The sequence below is a fragment of the Typopeltis vanoorti genome, chromosome 12 (assembly GCF_054136105.1).
Source record: "Typopeltis vanoorti isolate ZY-2024b chromosome 12, IOZ_Tvanoo_1.0, whole genome shotgun sequence".
NCBI lineage: Eukaryota > Metazoa > Arthropoda > Arachnida > Uropygi > Thelyphonidae > Typopeltis > Typopeltis vanoorti.
In genome coordinates this window covers 30365095-30391569 of record NC_143560.1, presented here as the reverse complement: position 1 = coordinate 30391569, position 26475 = coordinate 30365095, and the positions used below count along the sequence as shown (strand labels likewise).

Sequence of the window (26475 nt, the reverse complement as noted above, 5' to 3'; positions counted from 1 at the left end):
ACTCTATACATATATAAACTGCACACTATTCTTCCTACACAATCTTCTCATTGACTCATTAGCAAACATGGCCCTTCTTCTCAATTCGGTCCTATCATACTGAGGTAGCAGACTCACAATCTTTACCACACAAAACATTAATGGTGCAGTTTCTCTCTCACAGTTTCCTTTTTCTCACTTTCATACATTCTCTTTCTCCAAACATCTAACTCCAAAATCATTTAAATATAGTCCATTAGGCATATAAAAGTCCTTTTGTCTATCAAATTCACTCCATAAATATATAGACTGCACATTACTCCTTCTACACAATCTTCTCATTGACTAATTAGCAATCATGACTCTTCTTCTCAACTCTGTCCTATCATACTGAGGTAGCAGACTCACAATCTTTGCTTTGTTAATTTTCATTTTCACTTCTTTCAGCAATCCTTTCATATCCTCTCTCATTGAACATTTCTCCCCTTTCAAATATTTGTTCCTGCCAAAACAATCAACTCTTTCACTTCTCCCTGCTGCACACTAGCAGCTTCACTAATCTCCTTGATCTTCACACCTGGTAAAAATGCTTTCATCACTTTCTCACTAAGTATACCTCTTATCACTGAATCTCCATATAATACCTTCTCCTTGTTTCAAGTTTCTTGCACTGTCATACTTTCCCCATTCGCTTTCTCTTTCATTCTCCTGCCTGCTGTACCAAATGATAATCATTTCTCCAGTTTTGTCCTATGAAGGACCAAGTAAATGTTCTATTTCACTCTTTACTGACACCTCATTATCCACATTACTTTCAGCCACTTCTTTCATGCTCTCATTTATATTTTGTGCACTAGCATTCCTTACTTCCATATTCTCCAGAACACTTTTACTATCTTTCCTTACATTGTGCATATTTATCACTTCATTTTCCTGCTTTCCATACAACTCATGTTTCTTGCACTTGCACATGAAACATTTATAACACAGTTTCTCTCTCTCACACACACCACTCTCACTTTCATACCATAACCCATTCAGTCTTAGCAATGAAAACACAAGTTTAGCATGAGTGATTTTGAGTCAAAGTCCCTCATGCTAAACTTGGTGACTTGGCTGCCATTTTCCTTGTACACATCAGTGCCATGGAAAAACGCTTTCTAAATGATATCCCATATTACATTTTTGAAACAAACATGCACACACACAATCCAAAAATAATTACTAAAATTAGTACTATTCACTAAAATAAAAGACTCATCTGTAGAACACGTGCAACAGCAACTACTACCATTCTGTACTATGCTAGTGCCCAATCTCAGGCAATAATGATCAAATAAAGAAAGGAGTAGCGATAGCATTCAATCCAAAACATGAACATAAGCAATTTCTTGATTGGAAGACAAGTTCAAGTTATGTGGGCAAACTTCAAAATGGGAAAATGGACGACAACTTATCTATTTCAGAAAGTTCTCCAAAGTGAGGAATTTTTTGAGTCAATAAAACCAGGCAACTGACATAATGGAAAAAGTGGTCTTTGTTAGAGATTTAAACAGCATAACAGGAAATGGATCCCACTAGGCATACAGGAAATTTTTAAGAAAATTTGAAGAAAAGTGCAAGCTAATAACAGGTGTAAGTACTTACTGCATTTCTTTACAGGATAGAGAATAGTCATTACTAACACCATGTTTCAACATAAAGATGTGAACAAGTTCACCTGGAGAGAAGACAAACAAGAAATAAGAAAAGCCTCAGTTGACTATGTTCTTGTTGATAATGATATCTTCATGCTGGTTCAGGATACAAGAGTATACAGAAGATTTGAAATTAGAAGTGATCATCACTTAGTTTTAAGTATGATAAAAATGAATATTACATTGAAAATAAAAATATGTAAGAAAGTTTTAAAAAGAATTAAAGTTGAGCAGCAATTACAGGTAAACTGTAGACTTAACTATACAAACAATATTCAAGGAAACAGTTTGAAAATAAGATCCAAACCATGGAGTCTCCATGGCAATCTCTGAAGAAAACACTGATTGATTCAGCAAGGGTGGGCATGTGATGAAGATGTCTGCAAAGAGAGAAAAAAAGAGAACACCCTGCTGAACAAAAAAGTTAAAGAAGCAGTACTGGAAAAGAAGAAAACATACCAAAAGGTTCCTAGCAAATAAGTCAGCAAATGCCCTAAAAGAATACACAGAAAAATGTAAGAGCTAAGCACTATGTGTAAAAATAACTAAAGAAAAGGCATGGGAATGGGAAGACTTTGGGAACAATATAGGGAAAAATAATATATCAGGAAAGTGGTAAAATGTTCTGGAGACTACTGAAAAAGCATAGCAATGGAAGAAAGAGTACAGTAAAGTGAATCCAAGATAATGGTGGCATGAAACTAAAGATATTCTACATGTCTGGAGTAATTACTTTGAAAAACTAGTAAATGAAACAAACAGTGACAGAACAGTAATAGAAAATATTCAAGAAGAATGCAAGGGGTACATATAAATACTTGAGGTAGAAAAAGCTATCCAAAGCCTGAAATGTAAAAAGGCAGCTGGAGTAGATGATACTTGACCAGAAATGCTCAAATATGGTGGCATAAAATTTTGCAATGTTGCACTGCTTAATTCAGGAGACCTAGTCAGAAGGTTGAATTCCAGATGATTGAATTACAGCTCTCATAGTTATCATTTATGAGAAGGGAAGTGAAACAGAATGCGAGAATTACAGAGGAATTTCTCTGCTAAGATTTATGCAAGCATACTTGAGATAAGGCTAAGAAAAATTGTGGAAGAGAAATTAAAGAACAAGCTGGATTCAGGTGAGAAATCATGAGAATTAATTACGTTTTTAGATCTGGAAAAGGAGTATAACAATGTTCATAGAGAAAAGCTTTTCAAAACACTATGATTATATGGGGTAAATGGAACATTATGCAGAACAATATATAGCCTATATTTAAATTGTCGGTCAGCAGTTAGAACCGAAGGAAATACAGGAAGATAGTTTGAGGTAAAATCAGATAAGACAAGGGTGCACACTATCTCCACTCTTATTCAACATCTATATGGATCACATTATGAAAGAAAGTGGCATAAAACCTGATATCAGAATCAGAGATATTAAACTCAGCACTTTGCTTTATGCCAATGATGTACTACTAAATACATTCAGTGCAAGTCTCCAGTATCTAACTAAATTGACTAATAGCTGTAACAAATTTGGCATGAAAATCTGCAATAAAAAGAGCAAAACTATGAAAATAGGCAGGAACATAGAAAACTTTAGCTGCATTTTCAATGGAAAACTTATTGAACAAGTAAAATATTTCAGCTATTTAGACAGCTTTTAGTGGAAATTATAAATTATATGGAAGAAGTCAACAAAATAAGTAAAATGATATGGTGGGAAGCCAGTTGAATACATTTATATGGAATAAGAGAAAAATTAGCCAGAATAAACTAGAAATATACAAGATAGGTGTTAAAACAAGTTTTAAGTTATGAATCTGAGAGTTCAGTTAGAATAAAGCACTTGATCAAACATCAGGGACCACATGAGACCATATGAGAGCTCTGGGGAAAAATTAAGAGAGCGAACAGTTGGTATCAGTGGCAGAATTATATTAAAAATGAATATATAAAGAGGAACTTGACACTATTAGCATTCAAGAATGTGTGTGAGCAGAGCTAATCTAGGGTGGTGTGGTCATTTAAACAAAATGTAAAAGGAAAGGTTAGCAAAAACAGGTGTTTGATGCCAAGATGGCAGGAAAAAGACCCAGAAAAGACCAAGATCTATATGGATTTATTCAATTAGACATGATATAGAAGACAGAAATATCAGATATGACATTATTGGAGTGCTGACAAGTGATAGACTAACTTGGAGGGAAATTGTTGATAGGAGATTAGTCATAATATCATAACTTGATCATGTATTACTAATAGTGGCCTGTAAACCCCTTGGATGTATGTATGTATGTTGATGAAGTAACCTAAACTTAACTGAGACCACAACACTTTCAGATTTGATTTGAATTTGTAAGCAAATGTGACTTACGAGGGTAGTCTGGAAAGGTCTCGGCCTCGGCCATAAATGGCAACACTTCATTCTAATGCAATATCTTCATGGTGGGAGGAGAAGAAATTAATGCCAACCAGACCAGACCTACTCGATAGTGAGGAACTTTTATTATCAGGTGAAATTTCTCCACGATTGAGTAGGTCTGGGTGGCATCTCCTTGCTAAATGAATAATTCAAGTGACTCATGCTATCTTTGGCCTCCAGAGTAGGCATTATAGTTTCTATTATAATCTCCCTCTTCATTCATACAGTTTGACTGATACTCTTCAAAGATATTCCAAATATACTATGGAAACCAAAATATCCTCAAGCAGAAGGAACAGCAATAAACTGGTTCTGTAAACATATCCTCATATTTACATATTTAGCCTTCTGATGTAAAAAACATCAGAAGGCTAAACAATCAACTGGTTTGCTGTTACCCTCTTGGATGCCCAATTCTTGGATAAAAATTCAAGTAGCATTGCATCTGAGATAGAGAATGTCAAGGCCATATTATGGCAATAAAACTAGGTAATAGGTTCAAGAGGTTGCCCTTTTTTTTTTTTTTGAATATAATATGGGTCCCATAGAGAGGAAGAAGAGCCTATAGTACTTGTGCTGGAGCAACACGTGAGGGCTAGGTAAGAATTATATATATATTTTTTTTAATATAGAGTTTGTAATTGTTTGGGAATACTTCATGAGGAAGGCTGTGCCAGAAGGCAGAGCAGATAGAATAAAAGAGGAAAACAAGAAGCAGGTTTGGTGTTATTGCAGTTGTACTGAAAAGGGATGTTGGGCCAACATTCCTTTTAACAGGTCTAGCAGAAAGTGGAAAAATGATAGTTGCCAGTTCTGTGAAGGAGTGACCATGGAAGTGCCTGCAGAATGAACAGTGAGATGAAACAGCATATGGTCTACAGGATGCAGTAACTCTGTGAAGAAGGGTTCATCTATGAGTTGAATTAATCTCTGAACAGCCCTGAAAAATTTTTAGATTTCAGGTGTATCACCTGAAACATGCAAACAGTATTCTTAGAATGGGCAACTTTAGAATTTGTAGAGATTTAGTAGATTGGTGAATGAAAAAGGGAGTTATTGATGTGATGTGTCTATGCTATGAGAGGCTGGCGGTAAATGTCAGTCCATGGAGAGAGAGATCTGATCCTGTGTGGTGATTTATATACTACTGAGGATAAGGGAAGGTGAGATGAGATCCTTTTGTAAGAGAAATGCAAGACTGCACTCTGGCAGCACTGAGGATAACAAGGTCATCCTAACCCCATTGAAGGGTCATATAGATATCAGTGTTTTAGGCACTGGTTGCAGATAATCTTAAAGCTTAGGATGACTTACATGAATCAAATAAGATCAAGTAACATGAATGGAGTGTATACTATCATCAGAAAAGCAGTGGATAAAATTAGTGGTGATGAGAGTAGGTTGTTTATCAAATATTTTAATGGAACATGTATACCAGACATATCTATAGATAATTATATGGCTCATGCATGTAGAAAAAATACAGAATTTTATTCACTTCCTTCAAACCAGCTTGGCTGTCTTCCTTCTTGCTATCAGGAACCCTGCTCATATCATCTTTGCTATTTTGGACAGACTGGCCATTCTGTTTGATTAAAATCCAAGAACATTAAGGCTATACTGAATTTTTGGAATCCAATGAGTCTGACCTTGCTTCTCATGCTATTGAATGAGAAGCAAGGCCATACTTTAGTTATTGACACTAGGCACATATTTCTTTAGAACCAGACAAAGATTTTTCAATCCAGCAGGTTCAAATTTGAATGTCTTTTCCTTAAGCATGTGAAACATTATGAAACCATCTGACCTTAACCATTCTGACTGTATGCCAATCTCTAGTTTTGAGGAGTGATGACTATTAACTGTTCATAAATTTTTTAAGGTTATTTAATCTGCATAAACTTTTAAAATTGTTCCTTTGAACTCTAATAGTGTATAATAAATTTAGTTTAATCCTTTATCCAAGTATGAGCAGACAAAGTTTGCATCTGAAAGTATCTTCAGGACTGGGGTAAGGTAGTACAACACCGGGCAACTTGTTGCAAAGGTGGAGCAAGTTAACATCACTTTCAACATCTTTCTCTAATAGTGTAATCTGTCAACTCAGCTATGACTGAATTTGGAATATAAACTGAAAAGAGAACTTTAAAATCGGATCAAGAAAAAAGGTTATAAGCTTATCAATTAGAAACCTTCCAAAATAACAAAACAACCTATAAGAAAGCTGTTAACAGAGAACTAATAAGGAAGTCTTCATTGTGTTCAGGAATTATCAAAATACCCAACACACTATGACAGTGATGACATATGCTAACTAGAAGAAACAACATAGTACAGGTTCTTTTTTGTTGTTATTTGAGAGCAATTGCAATAAAAAAGCATGTACTTACAACATCCATGATGTCAATTTGGCAACCAGAATGCAAAAGTAAAACAGCAGCACTTACATGATGCCTCTGCAAACTTATGTGCAAGGGAGTAAACCCATACTGCAAATAAAAAAAATAAAGAAGCACAGATGTACATAAATGTATATTTTTTGTGGTAAGATATGCTTATTTTTGAAATAGACATATTTTTAATGATAACCTTGATATCTTAAAACATTATCATCATTGCTAGATGATGTTAATGTTTTAGTAGATCTCCACAGAGTCAAAAGACACACCATAGGAGGTGCATCCTAATTGTAATAATATATATCACATATCCAGATATGGTTGCATCAAAGCCTTATAAAGAAGGATAATAACCTCCTTATCCTTGCTTGTCACTTTAATTTGTATAAGCATATAATAAACTGCTTAGTTTGCTGAAGACCTGTAATCAATATGTAAGCTGATAAATAATCTTGCTGCCTGTCTGAGCACAGCAGAATGAAGGAAGCACTAACACCGATATGTATAAATAAGAGAGCAGATGCTTCCAATCCCTCACTCCGACACACGTGTGTGCATCCCTGCTCTGTAATTAACTTTCTGAAATCAACAAACATTTTAAAGCACACCATAACAAAAAAAAAATAAGCATAATTTCATAAAAACACAAAAAATACCAAAACAACAAAACTTTCATTCCAAATAAACACTTCTATATACACTTTGGCAACAAACTGTGACCTTAACACAAAATTAATGATGATGCCTATGTACAAACATCTATACCAAACCAGTTATTTCACATAGAACTTCAACAAGCAACCTGTCCACGTCAACTATCTGAACTATGATCTGCATGTTTCTTTTTTATGTCAGAGAATGCCAAACATAGAATCCCATCTTTATGATCTGCTGTGTCTCAAAATTTGCTTGAAATACTTTTTTATGGATATAATGGCCTGTATGGGTCTTCATCCTAAAAACTGCAAAATGTAGGTTACCATCTGGTTGGCAAAGAATGAAAAGATCTAAAAAGGCTAACTGCTTATTTAATTCTCCCTCTATGGTGAATTGGATCCTTAGATTAAGTGCATTTAATTTAGAGAGAAACTGTTGTAATTCATAAGAAGAACCGTTCCAGATAGCAAAAATGTCTCTTAAATATCTGAACCAATGAGTCTAGGTGAAATGTTGCCAAAAATACATTATTCAAAGTGCTCTATAAAGAAGTTGGCAACAAGAGAAAGCAAGAGAAATAGGATTACCAATTGATGTTCCTTTGATTTGTTAATATAACTTCTTTTTAAAGGAAAAATGACCAGAATGTATTACAAAATCAATAATCTTATATTCAATACCTTCAACCTGAACAGTCTGGACTTGCAGAGCATGCCATCAACACTAGACATAGAGTTCATTGGAACAAGACAAGTGTTCTTCACAAAAGTTGGTCCCTCATTGAATGGTTTTATAAAGAAACATGTGAAACTTTACTTCAATCTCCTAACTTAAACGGATCCAATGGTCTATGCCTATCCCCTTTGTGGAAGATAGTACTTTTTAAATCAGCTAATCTTTCTTAACTTTTTTAATCATATATATCTATATATATATATAATTAAATATATATATATATATATACATACATAATTAAAAAAAGTTAATTATATAATTATAATTAATTATATCACTTTTTTCAATTAATTATATATATGCATAATTTTAAAAAAAATAAAAAAAAAGGGTGCTTAAGGGTCAAAGCTGTATAACTGAGAGGAGACCTACACATAGCCTTTAAAGGAATGCGGAGACCTGACCAGGGCTTCTGACCTAATGTCCAACCCTCACCTTCTTGTGGTGCACCCTGTTGGGTATCTACATGGATACTGAACGAACGAGGATGGGCTGGCAATCTGGGATTTAGCCGACCAAATTGTAATTCTTATTGGCTTAAACCAAATTACAAAATGATGTTACAACATAACAAAATTTCATGTTGGCTGGAGCGTCACGCAGTTAAACAAGCCCCCCCGTTGTTTTCGCCAGTGAACCAGGGTGAACAGCGAAAAGTCAGCTACTGGAACAAATCTAAAAAATCTGAAAAAACACCCCAACTCAACATCACCAGAGTTAAAGATCGGTACTATCAACATAAGAAGCCTGAATGGCAAAGAAATGGAGCTAGCTGAAGAATTAGATAAGTACCAGATCGACATAATAGGGGTGACTGAAACAAAAAAGACAAAACCTGGTGAGATCTTTCTGAGTAATAAATACAAAATGTTATATTCAGGCAATTACAATTAAGGAAAAGAAGGAGTAGTCATAGTATTCAACACTAAATACAAGGCTAATCTTCTTGAATGGCAGGCAGTCTCAAGTAGAGTGATGTGGGCAAATATCAGAATGGGGAACTGGACAATGAGACTTATTTGTGCCTATGGTCCCACAGAAGGTTCAACTAAGGTAGCTGAACCTTCTGTGATGATTTCTCCCTTGTGCAAGACACCAGAGTGTACAGAGGATTTGAAATTGGAAGTGATCACTATTTAGACTTGAGCAGAATAAAATTGAATTTCATATTGAAAAGAATAACATGTAAGAAAGTTTTAAAGCGAATTAAAGTTGAGCAGCTCTCAGATGTGAACCGTAGACTAAAATACACAAAGATTATTAAAGTAAAAAATGAGAGTTTGAGAACAGGAACCAAACTTTAGAGATTCAGTGGCAAGCCTTGAAGAAAACCTTGATTTATTCAGCCAGAGAGGCATGTGGTGAGGTTGTCTGCAAGGATAGAAAAATCTGAACTCCATGGTGGACACAGGAAGTTAAAGAGGCAGTGAAGGAAAAGAAGAAAGAATATCAAAAGTTCCTGACAAATAAGTCAGTTTGTGCTCTTAGAGAATACAGAGACAAATGTAAGAAAGCTAAACACTTTGTAAAACTAGCTAAACAAAAGTCATGGGAGGACTTTGCCAAGAACAAAGAAAATAAATATCAACCTCCAGAATATCAAGGTGGTAAGATATTCTGGAGGTTGTTGAAGAAGCTTAGAAATGGAGCAAAGAATGTTGGAAAAGGAGTTAGAGATGATAAAGGTGACATGAAAACAGGAGAAAAAGATATCCTTGAAGTATGGAGTAATTACTTCGAGAAATTGCTAAATGAAACAAGCAGTGATAGCACAGTGCTAAAAAACACTCAACAGACATATAGTCAGGAATGCATATCCATACTTGAAGTAGAAAAAGCCATCAAAGGCTTAAAATGTGGAAAGGCAGCAGGAGTAGATGAAATTCAATCAGAAATGATGAAGTATGGTGGTATAAAAGTCTTAAAGTGGCTGCACTGCATAGTTCAGAAAGCCTGGACAGAGGGATGAATTCCCAATGATTGGAGTAGAGTTCTCATAGTACCCATATATAAAAAGAGAAATAAAATTGAATGTGAGAATTACAGAGGTATTTCCCTACTGAGTGTTCCTGGTAAGATATATGCAAGTATACTTGAGAAACAGTTGAGAAGAATTGTAGAAGCTTGGTGAAGAAAAAGCTGGATTCAGGCCAAATAGAAGCTGTCAGGATCAGATCTTCACTTTATGACAAATAGTCAAAAAATCATGGGAAAATAACAAAGATCTCTATTTGAGTTTTGTCGATCTGGAAAAGGCATATGATAAGGTTCCAAGAGAGAAGCTATTCAATACGCTACAGTTATATGGTGTCAATGGGTCATTATATCAAGCAATACTTAGTCTTTATTTGAGTTGTAAGTTAGCAGTTAGAATTGATGGAAGTACAGGAAGATGGTTTAATTGTTAAATCTGGTGTGAGACAAAGATGTACATTATCCCCTCTGTTATTCATGATCCATATGGATCACATTATGAACGAAAGTGGTATTGAACATGATATCAAAATTAGAGATGTTAATGTCAGCTCTTTGCTTTATGCGGACGATGTTAAACTTATCAATAAATCCTCTACGAGTCTGCAAGATTCCTTGACTAAATTGAATAACTGTTGTAATAGATATGGTATGAAGGTCAGCAATAAAAAGACAAAGACAATGAAAATAGGCAGAATCGTTGAAAATGTCAACAGCATTATGAGCGGAGAACCTGTGGAACAAGTAAAACATTTCACCTACTTAGGTACGATTTTTAGTGAAGATGGTAAATTAAATATGGAAATAGACAACAGAATCAATAAAGCTGGAATAGTAGGAAGTCAATTGAATAAATTCATATGGAATAAGAGAGAAATTGGTCGGACCTAAATTAGCCATATACAGTGTGCAAACCAGTTTTAACTTATGGATCTGAGTGTTGAGTCAGAGGTAAAACACTTGACCAAAGACCAGAGACCACAGATATGAGAATCCTGAGAAATATTAGAGGAATGAATAGATGGCATCAATGGCAATATCATATTAAAAACGAGGATATTAGGAAAGAACTTGACATTGTCAGCATCCAGGAATGCGTTAGCAGAGCTAATATCAGGTGGTATGGTCATTTAAACAGAAAACGGGCGAGGAAAGATTGGCAAAACAAGTGTTCTCTGCCAGGTTGGCAGGAAAACGACCCAGAGGAAGACCAAGATATAGGTGGATTGATACGGTACAAAGTGCCTTAGACAACAGAAATATAAGATCTGATAATATTGGAGTCTTGACAAGTAACAGACTGATCTGGAGGAAATTTGTAGATAGGAAGTTAGTAATGATGTAAATTTTTCATGTAGTACTATCATATCCTGTACACCCCTTTGGGGTACATGGCAGGAATTTGATGATGATGAATTAAAAAAAAAACACACACACATATATATATATATATACATAATAAGAAAGATTAGCTGATTTAAAAGTACTATCTCCCACAAAGGGGGATATATGTAGACCATCGGATCTGTTTAAGTTAGGAGAGTGAAGTAAAGTTTCATGTTTCTTTATAAAGCCATTCCACGAGGAACCGACTTTTGTGAAGGATTCGTGTATATATATATATATATATATATAAAAATATATATATATATATATATATATATATATATATGAGGGTGGTCTGAAGAGTTCTCAGCCTAACAATGAAAAAATGAATTTATAATTTCAAAATTATTTTTATTTTTCAACATAATCTCCCTTAAGACTAATACATTTATTCCAGCGATGTTCCAGTGTCATTATCCCGTCCCTGTAGTGGTTCTCAGTAAGATCTGCAAAATACCCCTCTACAGCTGAAATCACCTCTTGATTCGAAGAAAAATGCTGACCAACGAGGTTTTAGTTTTAGTTTTAGTTTTGGGAAGAGACAGAAGTCAGAAAGAGTCTAATCTGGGGAATAAGGTAGCTGTTCCAACAATTCATAGTACAGATCCCTTAATTTTCCCATTGCCAAAATATCTTTGTGGGTAGGTGCATTGTCCTAATGAAAGATTTTTTCTTCTGCAAATCGGGTGTTTTCTCACGAATTTTTTCATCTAGTCTGGTTAAAAGATAGGAATAATATTCCCCAGTTATTGTTTTACCCTTTTCAAGATAATTAATAAACAAAACGCCTTTAGCATTCCAAAACACCAATGCCATGACCTTTCCTGCTGATGAAACCGACTTTGTGTTCTTTGGCGCCGAACAACTGGCTTCTGTCTACTGTTTTGACTGCTGTCCGGATTTTGGTGTGTAATGGAGAATCCAGGTCTCATCCATAGTAATAAATCAATGCACAAAATCAGTTGTATTCTTGTTAAAATGCTCCAATCACTGTTCAGATATTTTCATGTGAGTGCATTTTTGATCTGCTGTGAGCAAGTGTGGCACCCATCTTGCGCAAAGCTTTTTCATTTGCAATTCTTCATGCAAAATATATCTCACATGTTCTTTTGAAATGCCTACAGTCTCAGCTATTTCACGCACTTTGACTCACCGGTCATCCAATACCATATCATGCACTCGATCAATGATTTCTGGTGTTGTTACACTGTTTTGGATGTCCTTCACGTGGATCATCTTCAAGGCTGGTATGGACACTGTTAAACTCGGCAGCTCATTTTTTAATTGTCGAAAATGAAGGAGAAGAGTGCTCATAAACTTTTATGAACTTCAAATGAATTTCTTTTGGCGTCAAACCTTCTTTTACAAAGAATTTTATAACTGCATGATACTCAATTTTATCCATTTCAAGGGATACAGACAACACTTGTGCTTTAGATAGCTGTATAAAACATACCACCAAAGAAGCAAACCTACTCCGTATGGAATCCATTTTCATCATCAACAATGCCAAACCTCCAACCAACAACGTCTCTTCATTAGGACGGCAGGCTATTAACACGTTCACTGCCAACTACGAGTATACTCGTAGTTGGTAAACCAGCCACACAAGCCAGCTACGAGTATACTCGTATGATGCTTACCGCCGGCAACGAGATTACCGTACTGACCTTGAAGAAGTGAAATTGCTCGGCGTACGGGAACAGACTATGCCGAAGTAGCATGGCAGTGAACGTGTTAAGAAACTACAAGATAACAAAGACATCATTATTCTTCCGGCAGATAAAGGCAATGCTACGGTTGTGCTCAACTCTGAGGATTACCACAACAAGATGCTACACTTGATACAAACTGACACTTACTCAATCCTCAAAAGAGATCCTACACGCGAACTTGATAATCATACCAACATCCTTTTGAGAACAACAACAGAATTCCCCAGGAACATATGTCTATCTCTTCGTTCTCTCCATCCATTAATCTCTCGGTTATATGGATTACCTAAAATCCATAAAGAAAACATTCCTCTACGACCAACTGTTGAAGGAATTGATTCTCCAACCTATAACCTTTCCAAATTTATTGCCAAATCTTTAAAATATTTCTTCGGTAAGTCATCATCTTTAATTCAAAACTTTGTGGATTTTGTCTCTAGCCTTAAAGATATTACTATTAAGGAAGAAGAAGGAATCATGGCCAGTTTTGAGATAGTCTCCTTATTTACCAATATTCCTATTGAAGAAGTTCTCTTGTTATTAAAAAATAAATTATCTAAGAAGATCATGGCCCTATTAGCTCACTGTGTTCATTCAGGATATTTCAAGTACAGGGCTGGCGTTACCATTTAGGCAAACTAGGCAACTGCCTAGGGTGCAAAACTTCAAACTATGCTTTATTCATACTTTACTAAAATATCAAAATTAAATAGTGATATATGATTTAGGTATCGATTCTTTTTCCTGATCCCTCACACATTACACTATTTTACTATTTAACTCTTGGTTCTTTTTTGTTCCTTACCTAAATGATTTGAACTTACCGCTATTTAAAATTTAGTTAAGATAAATATTTTAAAACGTTAACATTTTAAAATATTAAATTTCGGTATTTTATAACTTTTTTTTTTGTAAATGAATTATAACAGAGAATTTTCAAATTAATTAAAAAAGAAAATAGAAAAAGCCCTATTAATTTAACCTGAAAGACAATTTTATTTTGTTTAATGTCAATTAGAAACATTTTAGCTTATGAAATAAGGGGCACACTTGTAAACTTTGCCTAGGGCGCAAAATAACCTGGCACCGACAGTGTTCAAGTAAGAAATACTATCTACAAACAAAATTCTGGATTAGCTATGGGAAACCCATTGTCACCAGTACTTGCTAACATCTACCTTGAAGATTCTGATGAGAGTGTTATCTCCTCTTTCCCTTTAAAACCTAGAATTTGGAAAAGATATACAGATAACATTTTTTCTAGTTTGGGGCCATGACCATGAATCTCTTCAAAATTTTCTAGACCATCTGAATAATCAACATCCCAACATCAAATTTACAGCTGAATTAGAATTTAATGGTTCTCTTCCTTTTTTGGATGTTGAACTGACCCGTTCAGCAGAGAAATTGAAGATTTCGATTTACAAAAAACCTATCCACACGAAAAGATATCTCAATGCTCAGTCTCACAATTATCTCCCACAAAAGTTTGGAATCATTTGTACACTTGGACATCGGGCTCGCTCCCTTCTTTATGATGAAGAAGAACTTAACAAAGAACTCAATTTCCTCCGGACTACCTTTCAACTGAATGGCTATTCCCAGAAAACTATTAATAAATTCCTGTTCAATCCACTCCCTCACCATAATAAAGATAAACAAGTGTTAAAGGTAACGTTTCTCTACCTTACATCAGCTCCATCTCTTCCAAATTGGCCATAGTTCTTAGGAAATACAATATATGGACTTTATTCACACCTCAACCTAAACTCCACTCCTTACTGAACTGACCTAAATCTAGGCATAACAACCTCAAGTATCCCAGCATCTACCAGATTTGGTACAACTATCAACTGTGATAAAACCATACTTTGGCCAGACAGAGAAATCCATTGAGTTGCACATCGAAGAACAGCAGAGAGACATAAGTTATGGGAGAATGCGAGTCAGTGCTCTGTTGAGTCATATTCTGTTTTTCTGCAAATTCTAATGAAGAGAACCACACAGTACTGTGGGCCAAGTCAACTAATATTTTCCGTTGTTATGATGAACTAGAAAGAAAGATAGTAGAATCTAAAGAAATCATCCTTAATCCTATACATCTCAACAGCAACCCAAATTATAACCTATCTGACTGTCATTGTGCTGCTATCCAATACTGGCGTATACACGAGATTGTGAGCGTATGCATACGCTCAACAATGAAGTCAGAGAGAGAGAATGTTTTTAAATACACAAATGTCAATGCATTAACACTGAAATGTATATACTAACCTTTTTTGTACTGTTTAGAGTTAATTCCTTTATGGTTCTTGTTGGTTATCTCTTTTATTTTTTGCACCTGAAGAAGTCTGTTAAAGACAAAACTAGTCATGCCATTAAAATTTGTTTTTATTTCTTATCTCGGTTTCCCAGTCATTTAATCCTAAAACCTCATTCGTTCACTTTGAACTCATTCATTCATATATTATTTATATATATATATATATTATTTTATTTAATTATTTATTTATTATTTATTTTATTTTATTTAATTTTTTTTAATAAGTTAGGAAATTTAATGACCGTTTTTAGTTATCTTACATTAGCTACTTAGGTGGCACATTTTGGAATTTTCAGTTATTGTTCTATTAGCTTTGTACTGAAGATGCTTTGATACCCAGTTGAAAATTATACTAAGACATAATATTTTACGTGAGTTAATTCCAGTATTATAATTTATTTAAATATGCCTGCTCACGGTATTTCCTTATTGAAAAACATGCTCATCTGATATCTACCTTAGAGCCTGTAAGCAAGTCTATGTGGTCATCAAATGCCCTGACTTAAATTTTCTCAAAAACAGGAGAAAGGCATCAAGAGCCAACTTCTTCATTACCTGGAGGCCATCAACTGGTGATCATCACTACAGATGCAGCAATTCTAACCTCACAGTAGATCCTTAAGACAAAAAGCAGAAAGTCATATAATTATTCTTCATATTTCCAGGACATCTGATCAGAGGCCTACTTACCAAGCTATCACCTGCTTCCACCTTGTATAGTTGGATTGCCAGTTTCCTTTCTCGTCACTCACTAAATGTCTCATGGATGCTTTCCTCTCCCCCAATTTCTACATCAATGCTAGAGTAACGTAACCTGGCACTGGTGGGAAAATATGATGTATTTTCACCCATGTTCATCCATCCTATACATTAAATGACCTTCTCTCATTAACATCCAATCATATCTATAGCATTGGTGATGGCAGTACACTTTATTATTCTCATTCCTCATGACAAACCTTGATGCTCAACTGATTCAAATTTCAACATCTGCTTAAACCAATGTTTTGAACAGTGATTTCTTTGCCATTCTCTCATGGGACAAGAATAAGCTAGTGAACTTAAATGGTACCAAAACACACTCCTGATTTATTTTGCAAAAAAATCACTTAACTTCCTCTCACCTTCAGTAATATTTAGATCCCCAGGCAAGATCAAATTTCTGAATTGAGGACATTATTGGCAGAGTATTTTATTAATGGGAATTTGGTGGAAGTAATCAATGAAGTTAACACTACCTGGTGCAGATTGTGGAAGAGAACCTGAATTACTGATTGGTAAAGTTAAATTGAAATTAATGGGTAAGAAGAAACAGAAGAGACTGTATCGGATTTGATATAAACACATAAATGAAGCATTTAAAATAAAAGTTGGAAAAATGGTTTAAAAAAAGTTTAGATAAGACAAGAAGAGAATTCCAAGAATTATGGAAAAAAACAAACAAAGTACACAGTAACAGAAGCAAGGAATAATTTGATTAAATCAACAGGAAATAAAAACTGTAAACTGATATCAGATGAAGCTATTCAAGTAGCAGAAAAAAGAAGGAAAATGAAACTTCAAGAAAACAAAGAAAGGGCCCAGTTGGGTGCAGATTTTCAGAGACAAAATAGGAAAGATAAAGAAAAACATCTAAATAAAGAGTGCAAGAAAACTTAAGAAAGCAACATTACAGGAAAAGCAAGAGATCTGTTTAGAAAGATAAATGAAGTTACAGGAAAGTTTATCTCCAGACTAGGGGTAGTAAAAATTAATTTGGAAAGAAGTTTGATGGAAGAAAAAGAAGTGAAAAGAAAGATGGAAAAGGGTTGTTGAGGATATGTATGTGAAAAATGTTAATACTGAAGGAGAATCTGAAAGGAAAGAATTTGGAAAGTGAGTTGATTGCTGGCAGCTGTTCCATTGCTGGAATAGCTGGCAAAAGGGAAATCTGCAGCTGACAAAGTGCCAGTGAAACTGTTGAACGCAACCATGATGAAGAACTGAATATATTAACTGAAATCTGTGAATGCACCTGGAAAAAAAAATTATTATTATTATTATTATTAATAATATGGACTACTCTATGGAGGCAGGCTTATCGAGGGAGGCCCTAAACACCATGCCAAGCACTATCCAATATTCATATTTGCTTTGAACTCATTCACAGTTATGGCACCTACAACAGACTGGCAACCTATTCCATTCATTCACCACTCTCCAAGAAAAATCTAGTCCTGATACCCCTGCTAACTACATTCTTGCTCAGTTTCCAAGGATGGCCCCTAGTTCTCCCATTGCCAGACCTGTTCTGTAAAATTTCGTCCATATTAATCTTGTAAAAACCCTTCAGTAATTTGTATGTCTCATTCATATCACCACTTTTCCACCTGTCAACCAATTTCTGTAAGCCACAAATTGTCAACCTGTTCTCATGTGGTTCAATCTGTAGACCTAACACCATTTTGATAACTCACCTCTGGATACTGGCATAGAGATTGGAAAATCTCAGTATTTATCACAATTTCAAAAAAAAGTAAAATTCTTTACTTTTTTTTGAAAAAAAAAAGTAAAGAATTTTACTTTTTTTTTTTTCAAAAAAAAGTTTTTTTGAAAAAACTTTTCAAAATTTTTTTTTTTGCTTTAATTTCACAAACAAGTTAAGTCATGTTGAATGTAATCCAAAAAAGGTTGGAATTATATATGAATACAGAAATGCCAGAAGAAGAGGCAGGTTTTAAGAGAGGTAGAGAAACTAAGGACCAGGGAGTGAAATGAATATGAGATGGATTATAGAAAGAAAATGATAATTTCAAAAGGAAGTATTCATCTCTTTTATTGATTATAAGGATGCGTTTGACTGTATTCTTTTATTGATTATAACGAGGCATTTGATTGTATTCTTCATAAGAGTTTGTGGAATGTGATGAAAGCATTAGGAATACTTGAACATCTTATTCTCTTAATCAGAGAACTGTAAAACAACCATGAAGCTCAGCAAAAACAACAGTTTTTGAAGAAATGACATTTGATTGAAAAAAGGAGTGTTTCAGGGGGTGTATATCATCACCCTATCTTTTAAATATCTATAATGAATATGTGAATTTGCAGTGTGAGATATGAAGAGCACTGCTTTTTTTTAATTAAAAAAAAGAAACATGTTGTAAAATTGTGCCTTCTTTTAAATGTGATATAAAGAATCGACTATAAAGAATTGAGCATCCACGTGGTTAGCCTAGTGGCTGTGCACTTCGCAACCATATACCTGGAGAAGGAGTGTCCTAGGTTTGATTCCTGTGAGGAGATGAAGGATCTTCCTCAGCCATAGACAAATTAGCCGGTCTTGGGCGTGGACAGCAGGATTTTTTACTCCAGTTTATCCAGGGTTTTTTCATCCCGCAAAGCAGGCAAACTGGCCTTGAGAACTCAACACTACGGACATAGGATATACCAGGGCGTAGGGCTGACCACATTATCCTGTGAACAGTTTGAGGTCCAATGATTAATAAACCCTCGATACCGCAAGGTAAAAGAGAGTAAAAGGAAGATGAGATGGGATGAGATGGGATGGGATGGGATGAGATGAGATGAGATGAGATGATGAGGAATCGATATATTTTTTTAAAAAAAATCAGTTTTGTAAACTAACCTTATCTGTTAAGTCAAGATCTGCCCCAGCTTCCAGCAAATATTTTATACTAGAACTGTATCCCTTAATTGCTGCACAATGTAAAGGTGTTTCATTCTCCTGCAAAATAAAACTTTAGTTTTTAGAAAATTCAAAAAATTCATACTTTAAATATCTGAAGCATTTTGATATTAAGGGTGGTCAAGATAATTATTTCATTATAAGACAAATCAAAATCAAATGTAAATCTTAATTTTTCCATCTGTAGTAAAATTTCCAAACTTCAGTTCAGAGAAAACAGCTATCATTTTGAACTGGACTATGAAACTATCACCATCGAGTTCTTGTCATCCTTTCAAGTATATGAAATTCAGAGGACTGTTGAAACCAAGTTACTATCTTCAAACACTAATTTTGACAAATTAGAATGGGTTATGTAATAACCCATTCTAATATCTATATAATGTCTATATAATCTATAATGATTCAAATACATAGGCATTTACATATTTTGCAAGGGAGGGGGGGGGGTATGATATAATACCTTGTCACATCCATCTATGACTAGATAAATTCTCACATTATGGATGAAGCTTAAACATAGGCATTATTCTGTAATTATAAATTACAAAAACTATATTGCTTAATGAAAGCTTTAATTAAAGTGTTTCTGTATAAACAGTTTAGAAACATAAATGCAACAAATGTGCAAAGAATTTTGGTTATCTTCTCTAGCCAGATTTTTTTTTTTTTCGTTTGTTTTCATGATAATTCTATTCATGAAATGTTGGAAAACAAGCATTTTAATACTGATAGTAGGTTAACAGTTAGATAAAATGGAAATCCTACTTCGGACACAAGCATGGTACTTTTACAAGCTGCTTCAGGTTTGATATCATTATTATTATTAGACCTCCAGTTAGTCAAGGATTCATCAATCCTTAATAACAAGTCCTTGACTCATCGATCATTATTACTTAACACCTCCAGGGAGTCCAAGGACTCATCGAGGGAGGGTACTTGCTCTACAATGCTCCGTCTTCACCACTCCACCAACCGTAACTACCTTCATCATCTACATCAATGCTATCTACCGTAGACCACCACCAATAGTATTTTCACAGACAATTATAAATATCCATGCCCACGGCTGGATCAAGGATCATCAAGGATGGATGCACTCGCTTCTTCAACAGGCAAACTGTTCCTGTTCCACTCACTCACTGCTCTAAGAGATAAAAATCTACGTGTTAAGGCTTAAGTGCTGGGAGGACATCATGCTGCAGGTTGAATGGAGTATTGACATCACTAGGACAGATTAAGTACTATTTTTAATGCTTCCAATATTTCATTTCAGTCACTGAGATATCTTCAGGGATTACAACTAACAATTGTAACACACACACACACACACACACACACACACACACACACACACACACACACACACACACACACACACACACACACACACACAGGCAACACAATACTGAATGAAACACATGGCTATGACTCTAGATTCCTATCTAGGCCTCCTACAAATGCCCATAGAGGACATTTGTAGGAGGCCTAGGTTATAAATTGGGATCTCTGAGGATTACTGTCTCCCAAATTCTGGGACGTTTGTTGCAATCGTATTTGTGTTTAAATTTGGTTGATTTCTGAGTACCGTGGAAGATTCCCCAAACAGTTTTTTTTCTTAAATTTACTGTGATGTAGCATGGTGGTTTTTCTTCTAGGAGAACCTGTGAGTGATATCCAATACATGATCTGCAAGACTAGACTGACTGTAGTTGTGAGTGTACATGTAAGTTTTGTATTAATCTAAACAGATGAACCGATCTATCTGTCTGTCCATAGTATGCCAACTTACAGGAACTGGTTACTTTATATACTCCAGGCACTGAGAGAGGATGGAACTGATCTTTGGTAGAATGGATAAGGGTAGCAAGTTTCCAGTGGGGCATAAAAGCTGTGCAGAGGTTACATTTTTTTTAATGCTCTGGCTATTTTTTCTGATATACCCTAGATATGGAGGGTGGGAGGAATGGTAATGGCATTTCTGAAATCCTTCTGAAGGCATAGTCGCAGATTGGTGGGAAGATTGATTATTTTTTAAATTTTATATGAACTGTAGCCACTGGATAAGAAGGTGTTGCATATGTGGTTGAGTTCCACTTACAGGATCTCCTGAAAGAAAATCACCATGCTACATCATAGCAAATTTAAGAAAGAAAGACAGTTTTTGGGGAATCTGCAGTGGCACTGAGGAATCAACTAAATTTAAACAAATATGGTTACAAGAAACTTCCCAAAATTCAGAAAACAGTAATCCTCACAGATCCTAATTAATAACCAAGGCATCCTACAAATGTCCATAGAGAATGCATCACCTAGATAGGACTCTAGAGTCACAGCCTTGTTTCAATGAGAGAGAAAGAGAGAGAGAGAGAGTGTGCGCGTGCGTGTGTTACAACTGTTAGTTTTAATTCCTGAAGATGTCTTAGTAACTGAGATAAAATATTGAAACACTAAAAAATAGTTTTAAATCTTACCTAGTGCTGTCAATACTCCATTAAACTTCCAACAAGAAGAGAAAAAGCTAGCTATCAACCTTTCTTAGCCACACACAAAGTTCCATGGGTGCCCCCTTGTCCTAATCCCCATCTTCCACATAATGAAAAATTCCATTAACTGATATCCTATAATGCCCTCTCAGAAGTTTCTATCACCCCCTCTTTCTCCTGTCTACTAATGTCAGCAATTCAATCTATCCTCATAATCTATGTTCCATAATCCCATTATCATCTTTGTAATTCTTCTTTGTAGCCTTTCCACAGCTTCTTTACACCATGGAATCCAGGAGACCAAATTTTCACACAGTGGTCCAGGTGCAGTCATATCAAAGGCTTGTAAAGAAGCAAAATAATGCCTATATTCTTACATGGCAATATTCGTTTCAACATCACAATTATCATCTCAACTACATTTGCAATTTTTGCTAAGTGATCTAATTATCTGATCTAATCCCCACTATTGATTTTCAGATCAGTATTTTAAGATGTGTATCAACACAATTACAGACCATTTTTCTGACCTTTTTTTTTCTTTTTTTAATATCATCTCCATATGAGTAATTACAGAACTAGTGTGTAGGCAGCAGAGATGAAGAAGAAAGCAAAAATCAACTGATATGTTTCTTGAGCAAATGGAAGTTGTAGATCTTGGAGTAAACAATACAAGGAAGCTGTTCAAAAGAAAAGATGTAGATGAAATGAAAATGATAGAAGAGAAGTTTATATTGTAGGTTCGAAGCAATAAACAGACATTGATCAGCAGCTGATTCTGTTCTTACAGAATTCAAGCAAAGAAGAGGAATATAGTAGCTGGTATGGCAAAATAAATTATGTGTATGTGTGTGTGTGTGTGAGAGAGAGAGAGAGAGAGGGAGGGAGGGAGGGAGGAGGGGTGGGGTGAAGTTATCTCTTAGCGAAGCATAAACATTTGAAGGATTTTGGTGCACTATCCCAAATGTGAGAACAGTGCTAACTGGGCAAATTTGACTATGGCTGTCAGGCATTTGTGTTAGGAAAGGATACAGTCATCCTAAGGAGGGTAATCTGATCTTGCCTGGAGATCCAAGCATTACCAAAGGTGGGGAGAAGTAAAGTGAGATCACATTCTTTTACACATATATTAACCTCTTCCAAAAAAGGCTGTTGACTTATAGTAGATTAGTATTAGTACTATAAGTATTTTTTTTTTTTTTTTTTGTTGTTGTTCTAATAGGCACTTGGGCACCCATGACCTTCCAACTATTCTTGGATTTCTTAACTGTAATTTGAGTATAAGGTGGTTAGCAATATGCCGTCCCAAAGTTTCCTATGTTTGTAAATGCCTGTGTTCATGCGGCCAGTTTGCCTATTCTGGGGGATGAAAAACCTGAGTTTCCAGGTGAAAACACCCTACCTCCATATGAGACCAGTTAACTCACCTTAAGTCGAAAGAGACCAGACAAAGGTTCCTCATTTCTTGGATGGGAATCAAATACAGGTCTTTCTGACCAAAGGGCTTTGTCTATATTGACTGAGCTACAGAGGCCTGTGCAGCTCAGTGGACGTGGCCCTTGCATCCTCTGCACTAAGCTGCCCAAAGATAGACTTAAGTTCAAGTCTAGTCACTGACTGGAAGAACCATAAGTGGCTAAGTGTAGATAATCTGGACACACTGCACTAAAAAAAACATGAAATTTTTTCATGTCACTTCAGGTTTTTTATGACTTTTGTTGTATTTTTGATAGTAGATTTTCTCTGATGTGCAGTGTTATTTTTAGTGGTATTGTCGTGACGTTCTATTTTCATGTTGTGTTCTAATTTACCATCTTGTTTCGAGTCACTCTTATAAATAAAACAACTAATTGCGAATTGATCACCGATCCAAAAGTAGGGAAATTTATAATTATACTGCGCCACCCTATTTCTAGATTAGTCTATATAAAATAGTAGGATCAATTCTTAATTAAGTTAGCAGTCTTCTCATTAGGCCGAATCATTTATTATTATTCTACTTGGGGCACCTGCAAGATTCGAATTTTTTTATGAACGGTGCAATAAAAGGGAGTTCAGGCAAACACAATATTTAGATTAACAAAATAAAACATTTAATATATGATATAATATAGCAAATACATGAATTCTACTTTTAAATAAAACAATACAAATAACTTAATACATCTTGCTAAGTCACTCATTCCAATTCAATGTTCTAAACTTTAACATACAATTCACTGCTTCAAAATTATAAATTTTCTTAATTCAAGTTAATAAAACAAAACTTCTCATTTGATCAGTCTGCACACATCTATCAGTTGTACTTAATGTTTAAATTCACAGCAGGCACTAATCAAGGTAGACATTATTCCAAGCAAACTTATTCCGGACCTTGAACTTCGGAGATACGCTATAGTTAATGTTAGAATAAACAAACATGTATGACTACTCTTACCAGATACAATCTTCAATACATCAATTTATTGCGAGCACTCTTATGAATTAACTTATTTCAGCTAGCGGAACACATTAAATAAAATTCTCCAACGCTTTAACTGAACTACTGTTAATCGCGCTTCACTACTCTAAAAAAAACAGCAATAAGGTACTGATATCCTTCCTTGTTTACTTTTCTACAACAAGTTAAGTTCATTATATTCTTCTCAGGGCAACAGAATTAAGACGTAATCCAAGATTAACTGGAACTAATCAGAATTTCCCATTGAATGTCCAGTTCTTTATTTATCCGATTACGACATCAATTTTCCTCTATAACCACAGCTGATTTCACTTGCAGCTGAGTATAAGATTCACTGTGTTTTTTGCTCACTTCTAAATACTATGCTCTTGAATTTCTGCCCTAAAGAATTTATAAGCTTTCTTTCACTTCTTTGCTTGTATCGTACCTTCCTTCAGGCTCCGCAAAACTCTTTTTTTTTTCTTACTATAAAATTCTTATTGCCTCCCCTTTCTCCTTTCTGGTTCCAAGGTCACGCACTCTTCGACTCGTGGTTGTTTATTTCATGCGTCTCCATGACAATGCATGAACGTAAAAATTTCGCTAATGTAATACAACGCTCTACTCTTACATAAGTGATTACATAACGTTAAATTTTCACAAATAAGAATAAATAGAATATTTGAGCTACTGCATAACTCTAAACTTCTGTAACAGAAATAAATAGAGAATATTTACATTTCAATTAATACGCAGTTAAAATTATCAAGTACAAATTCTATAATATTAACATAGTAATAAATAAAATAACTTAATAATATTTGACACAGTATTTTCATTATTAATACATATATCTTTGATTAATTAATTTAATATTAGACAAAATTAAGGTAGTTATATGAATATTTAATTGTAAAATAAGTGATTTACATTAAATAATATTTACAAGTTTTGCCTATGTGATGGAAGATCACGTTGGATTCTGAAACAAATAATAATTACTTCAATCTCTATATAATCAGAATCCAACAGTAGCTTTTATATTTGGTCATGTCAGAAACTTATGGAGTAGGAGCATGCAGTGTAGGTATGAAACACTCATAAAAGTATATCCCACATATTGGGTGCTGGTCTCCTTCTGATGTATCACTTTGATAGCAGAGTACTACTATGCTCATATGCAGGTTAGGAATTCCCCTAAAGTATTACCATCAGGTTCAATCTCATAAACTATTTAGCAGATGTTCTGTATAACTTCTTTATTCTGTACCAACTATATAGCAGTGCCAGGGAGTTATACTACCTCCTCCTCAAATGGAGGAGATATTATTCTGTTATTTAAGTATTAAGTAATTAACTATCTTAATAAAAACTAATTAACTCTGAACTAGTTAATACTGTGATGTAGGGGATGGTGATAGACTTGGTGTAATCTTTATTGTGGAGGGGGGTTGTGGTTTACAGGTTTTAGTATTTTTTGGATTTTTTTGGGGTTATAGCCATTGGCTAAGAAAGTGTTGAGGATGTGGTTTAGTTCAATAGTCAGGGCCTTGTCATCTGAGCAGATTAATAATACACTCGGCCTTGATCTATGGTCTATACTTCATGACATCTCATGGGCATCGGCAAGAAAGGAATTCAAAAAAATACGTCGTCGGCACGTGAAAAAATACGAAAACCTGACAAAGACTTCTACTTCTATACCCCAGCCACCACTCAACACTGTAGTTAACCTCTCGTCGGCAGTTTTAAAGCCTGAAGCACTCACAGCACTTTCACATGGTCACAATTTCGCCCTAGCTCCTAAAAGGATACCTGCTGAAGAAATCATGATCCAAATAGAGCGTGGAATTCGCAACCTGCCTAACCATATCGCCAACAACGTGAGACTGGATGTAGTCGGTGTTCTCACCAAAGCCAAACCTCCAAAATCCAACTTATCCAAAAACGAATATACAGCCCTACAAGAATTGAAAAACAACAAAAAAAATAGTAATCACCAAAGCTGATAAGGGAAGCGCCACTGTGGTACTCAATCAAAAAGACTACAAAGGTAAGCTAAATTCTTTAGTACTAGACCGTACTACTTACCTCCCCATTGAATATAATCCGAGCAGCTCTCAGATTAGAACTATCCACAGACTCCTTAAGAAAGTCACTTCTTGGCCTGTGGAAGTCACCAACAAACTTAAACCTTATAACTGTAGACCCCCCTGATTATATGGACTCCCAAAAATACATAAACAAAATGTGCCATTACGTCCCATAGTGGATGGCATTGATTCCCCCACATATAAATTAGCCAAACATTTAGCCAAAACACTCACAAACTACACTGGCAACACACCATCACACATAAAAAACTCAGCCCACTTTAAAGCCAGTATAGAAAACATCACACTCCAACACACTGACATAATGGTCAGTTTTGACGTCTCCTCCCTATTCACTAATGTCCCACTCAAAGAAACCCTTGAGCTCATCCAAGCCAAGTTTCCTCCCGATATCTCAGCCCTATTTCAGTTCACAATGAACTCAGGCTATTTCGTTTGGCAAGGAAAGTTCTACAAACAGATA

At 35.1% G+C, this 26475-nt stretch overlaps 1 protein-coding gene across 1 annotated transcript in view; it reads right to left on the bottom strand.

Annotated features, from left to right (window-relative positions):
- The window catches only part of LOC150100659 (death-associated protein kinase 1-like), a 441829-nt gene that overhangs the window by 273002 nt on the left and 142352 nt on the right, over positions 1–26475 (bottom strand). The window contains exons 6-7 of the mRNA XM_090401850.1: positions 18913–19011; positions 6486–6584 (exon numbers count right to left, since the gene is read on the bottom strand). Coding sequence (XP_090257976.1) covers positions 6486–6584; positions 18913–19011 — 198 coding nt within the window. The remainder of the gene's footprint in view (positions 1–6485; positions 6585–18912; positions 19012–26475) is intronic.